Source organism: Morone saxatilis, unplaced genomic scaffold (genome assembly GCF_004916995.1).
Source record: "Morone saxatilis isolate NCDOM2014 unplaced genomic scaffold, NCSU_SB_2.0 Contig7, whole genome shotgun sequence".
Taxonomy (NCBI): domain Eukaryota; kingdom Metazoa; phylum Chordata; class Actinopteri; family Moronidae; genus Morone; species Morone saxatilis.
Genome location: NW_023340246.1, coordinates 1,247,537 through 1,252,919, shown reverse-complemented (window position 1 = coordinate 1,252,919; position 5,383 = coordinate 1,247,537). Strand labels below are relative to the sequence as shown.

Sequence of the window (5,383 nt, the reverse complement as noted above, 5' to 3'; positions counted from 1 at the left end):
GCGTCCAGAAACTGGACACTAGAGGGATACCTACAGTGTCATATTTTGAAGCGGCGGCCCAATGACCCAGTTTGCAGTATTTGATGACTTGGAAGTGAGACCGGATTGAGGGATTGGTCTCACTCCTTTAAACAGAAGTCACCTTGCTGATGTGACCTTGTTTGATTCTGTGAAGCCTAAAACCTGCTTGTTGCTGTTCACAGCCTAAATTTGGCCGAATGAGCTGCTTCCTTCTGGTGAGTGAAAAAGGCTTGAACCCCCACATTGCAGCTTGCTAGTATATACACTGATCAGCCATAGCATTCTGACCACCTGGGCACCCTTGAGGTCATAATGTTATGCAGCCCCATACCAACAGACTGCTGGGTGCATTGGTTGTTTCTGGACCACCGTTTCTATTGCAGAACCAGGCATTAACTGGTCTTTCGCAGCAGTTTGAGGCCTTACAGTAGCTCGTCTGTTGGATCGGACCACACGGGCCAGCCTTCGCTCCCTATGTGCATCAGTTAGCCCTTGTGTATTTAATACATAGTTTGTGTTATTTTAAGTTCCCATATAACCCAACTGCTGCAGAGATAAAGAAAATGTTCTGACATGACACGGCTGTCTCAAGAGTTTTTTGTTTTATCTTAGTAGCAAAAACAACAAATTGACCACACAAACACAATTTACAACTCCAGGTAAGAAATGTGTACAGTTGCACTCAAGCAATACAGTGAAGCTGCTGCCCCACACCTCCTCTACTGTAAAGTCCAACTGCCACATATATTCCAACTGGAGTATGGTACAAAAAAATCCAATATACAGAGACACTGTACACACGCAGTCATATCAGAAATATCACAAAAAAGTCATTCAGACAACATGTGAGAGATGACAGTATGAGTGTATACACTGGACTAGGTCAGTTCGGCAGAAACATGCAACACCTGACGATAAAAGCAAACAACAACATGTTGTTTAATAGAACTTTCTGGACAATGAACTTTCATTAAATAGATTCATTAGTTTTACTTATTAAACCCATATCAAACCAATATCTCCCCCAGATGGTTTAATACCATCTGTAGAAATCCTATGACACTGACCAATGTATGAGGAGAACAAGGAATTTCGCTCCAAAATGTGACGTGTACAAAATTCTGGGACTTTTTGAAAGATGTAGTAAGTACATGAAGTAACTTCAACCTTGATAGACAAAATTAGTTGACTTATTAAGTGGACCTTTATATTTTAAAGATAGATTCCTAAAACTGAATATAGTGTGTAAACGGATAACTGAGTCCGAAGGAAACATGGCAAGAGAGAGGGGTATGTTGTGGACCTTTATAAATAATCTGAGAGGATTAATGATATGTCACATATAGATGGCCTATTCTGGTTCAGAATTAGTATACTGTCGCTGGTTGAGTGCTGAGGAAATCTGCAGCACAGACTAACCCAAGATCAAGGTAATCAAAACAGTCATTATACATAGGCTATACATAATTATTACTCCTTGCAGCCTGATAGCAAATGTTCTGGGGCCCAGTACTAGTCCTAGAGGGTTGGTAACTTTTGATTTAAATAATCTGGATAAAATATTGGTTTGCTTCCAACCTGTCTGTGTGGTCTGTATAATTAAAAATGGATGTAGTCCCCCATAGGTTTCTGAAGAGCCGTTGTGAATCTCAGTTTGGTTGGGTCTGGCTGTCGCCATCTTGGCAGTTTTAACTCTGCTGGCTCCCAGCAAACCCACAAATAGGCCAAACAATGGAAAGTGGGTGGAGCTGATGCTGAAAGAAGCCTGGTTACTGAAAACAGCCACCTGTGAAAACACCCACCTGTCCCTCTGCTGCCACGCCATTATTATGCACCTTGATACAATTTACAGAGGTGAGTTGTATAAAAATTCATCCCCGTACAGTTGTCATCAACATGACTAGGCTGTAAATTTCTGCTGTAAGTTGGACATTTTAATATTGGGCCTTATGGAGATTGACTCACTTCTGGAGCCAGCCTCAAGTGGCCGTTAGAGGAACTGCAGGTTTTGTTACTTTTGTTACAGTCACAGAGGTTGCGCTTGGGTCTGACTGCTTATGTTTATTGCCCTGTTGACCTTCGTAAGAGCAATGTGGCCATGTTTCCTGATCTCAAAGTCATTGACTTTGGTGAGTAGAGTGTTATTATTGCTGACAGATAAAACAAGACTTTAGTTGTCATAAAATTGAATTATCCTCCATAACATCCAATATCACCATCAATGTGTAGTTTCAGTGAAGTTGGAGAAATGTTTGTTTTTTGGGTGCTGTAACAAAAAGGGTTTTAATGTTTTAAATTCATAACATTAAAACCTCTAAAAACATTCATTTTGCTACTGGACCTAACAAATCTAATGTACACAAACTAAACAGGCCTAATTGTATTTGAACATCCTATCCATTGCACCAGTTCCCTCCTCATTAATTTGGCATTTTTCAAACAAGTAACCGAGTCTTCACAAACAGTATAGCCACCGTTTAGGAGATGATGGGTTTTATAATCTATGCAGTCACATAAGATTTGATATGATTAGCATACAGAATTATTGACCCCGTCAAATATACACTCTGTATAGAAACTAAATATATTCACATACAACTTTTTCAATAAATCTTTTTCTTAAATCTTAATGAATCAAAGTATCACATCTACATATACATACTGCACCATTCAGTCGGAGAAGGTTAAACTGCATCAGTAGGTAACTGAAATGAATGAATTTACAATAGAAGATTTTGTAGTGTAACCGCTGGTCACACCCTGCTTCTGTGCAAGGCAGAGACCAGTAATGGATCATTTGTGTTTGACCAGCAAAATAAAAAATAAAAAAATTCATTACATACTTTAAATTTATACGGTATAATAGCAGTCCATGGACATTTCTGAAACAGACAGCACTGTTTTGTCATTTCCCTTCAGCTGATCAGCCATTTTAATCCATCTTTGTACAACGGGTGAGGCAAAAGGTCTTATTCCTAGAGTTTGTATTTGGCTATGACTGTGAAAACCCCTCGTCCTGTCTCACTTGAGGAGTGGAAGGGATGAAAATGAGTGTGCTTCATGCAGGACAAAGGCTCTTAGACCAGCAGGTCTGTCTTGGCATGGTTTTCAGCCGTCCATTTGGGCAGTGTTTGACAGTGAGACGGTCCTCCATCTTCCCTAGACAGTACTCTCCATCACCCAGTCAGCACTGTCTATTGTCCCCTTGCTCCCTCCCGTGTCCCCCTCCTCCTCGCACTGCAGCAGCATGCCATTCACAGACAGGCTCCTCTTAGTCCAGATACTGCTGATCCTGCGCGGTCTGTTACACAGCTGAGCGGCTCCAGCACCTGTCATGTCTCCCATGTCGAAGGACTGGCTCCTTTTTGGCATAGAGTCCAGAGGTAGCATGAGGAGCCGGCTGAGTCTGGAGTCCAGCGTCCGGCCTAGAAGCGGCTCCCTGTCTGTGTGGGGTTTTGCTGCTGTGCTACTGGAGGACCCCGGGTCACAGCCCTGCGTCCCCCGTAGCTCCAGTGAGGTGAAGGCCCCAAGGAGGTGGTCTAGGTTGGACCGGGGCTTGGAGGGAGCTGACCTCCAAATGTTGGCAAGTGTGTTGTTGGGGCTGTACGAGCCACCAGCCATGGAGCCCGAGGAAGAGGAGGAAGAGGTGAGGCTGCTCTGGAGGGAGCCACACTTGAACTCCACCACCTCATCCTGCAGAGTCACTTTGGCCTTGACCTTTGGCTCAGGCTGAGGTTGAGACTGAGACTGGGGCATAAGAAGTCCATTTTGACCGAGTCGACCCCCGTTGGTCTGAGAATGTGTGTCGCTGACGCTGGTCAGCTTCCCCACCGGGGGTTCAGTGTCTGCAGCCTTGTAGCGCACCATCAGGATGACGATGAACACGAGCAGAGTGGCCACTATGATGCCCCCCACCACCAGGATCATGGTGCCCCCCAGCAGCTGGCTGGGCAGAGACTGGCACTGAGGGTAGTCGTCCTGGGTGAAGAAATGGGTGCAGCCTACGACATTGGTGGCCGTGAGAGTGGTGGCGGTGTCATCCCAGGCAGCCAGCACACACAGATCATAGCGGGTCCCCGACACCAGATTTGTCACCAAGAAAGCTTTGCTGGAGGCCGGGATCATCCTTAACAAAGAAAGAAAAAACAATTAAGACCTGCAGGTTAATTACTGTATTAAGATGAAGAGGTCTTCCTCTGTAATAGCCTGGGCTGATACCTCCTTCAAAGACACACAGGCAGCCGTAAAAACCTAGAGGGCTACAGTAAATGTTATTAATGATTGAGCTATCAGCATCTGAATGGGGTACACATGTAATTTCAGCACATAGAGACATAACTAACTGCTGCAGTAGGTAATGTGAGATTCACAGTGCAATTTTTCATTAAAGGAGAGCCAGGATTTCTATTTGCATTCCCTGGAGCTCCTCTTCACTGCTATTCTCTGCAGTTGCTGCTTTAACAGACAGCCAACAGTAATTGGCTTTATCTCTCAGAGCCATCTGTCTTGCTGCAGTGAACAGAGGGTCCATTTGATATCAGAGCTCTGGAGCAGTGATAAATAAATAAGTAGAAAAGCCAGGAAAGGCAAGAAAAGACTGGAGGGTGAAGCAAATTTTATATGGGCCAACCCAAGATAGGTTTGGACATGTGGGAAGTCAGGAGTTCTTGTGGTAGGAACAACAACAACACGAGGGAGTGTGTCAGGTGTTGGGGTATTAAGCTCTGGAGAGCTGTAATGCTGTATACACGTGTGTGTGCTGAGGAAGAAATGTTCCTTCCTGCTTTAACAACTTCCAGCAAGATGTCAAGGTGCCCCAGAGAAAAAGGGCCTCCGACTGCCTGAGGCGAGCTGCTCAGCGGCCAACAGCAGAGGACTAGAGGTTGTACTGCTGCTGTTACACTTACACCTGCTGTTTAAATGACATTACTTATTCATTTCCAGAACTTCCATCAGTCATGAACCTGATGGTCTAAGCTTTAGACCGACTCTAGTTAAGGCCGTAAGGCAGAGTTGAAAGCAACATGCAACTAAAGTAAGAGGTATGTTATCTTAGTGTGATGATGATATGAATGTTGGATTAAGTTAGGTCAGCTTCTATCTCTCTGCAAAACATCTGCCAGCTTTGTCCATTTTTCAGCTTTACAAATATATATTTAAAGCTGCAGCAGGTAATTTGTATAAAAATACCTTTTTGTCATATTTGGTGAAATTTCCTTCAGATAATCTGTGAAAAAATCAGGTCCCTCTGTATCCAATCGGAGCCAAGAAGAATATAAAGATACTTTGGGTTGGAGGCTTGAAGATAGTTGAGTCTCATTCCCAAAGTGGGTTCCAAAGTGTCTGTATTTGATGCCCTGGG

At 43.9% G+C, this 5,383-nt stretch overlaps 1 protein-coding gene across 1 annotated transcript in view; it reads right to left on the bottom strand.

Moving 5' to 3' along the window:
- Positions 1 to 592: 592 nt before the first annotated feature.
- lrfn2b (leucine rich repeat and fibronectin type III domain containing 2b) overlaps positions 593 to 5,383 on the bottom strand; it is a gene marked incomplete at its 5' end in the record, with an annotated part of 71,216 nt that continues 66,425 nt past the window's right edge. The window contains 1 exon segment of the mRNA XM_035678088.1: positions 593 to 4,147. Coding sequence (XP_035533981.1) covers positions 3,181 to 4,147 — 967 coding nt within the window. The 3' untranslated portion in view covers positions 593 to 3,180.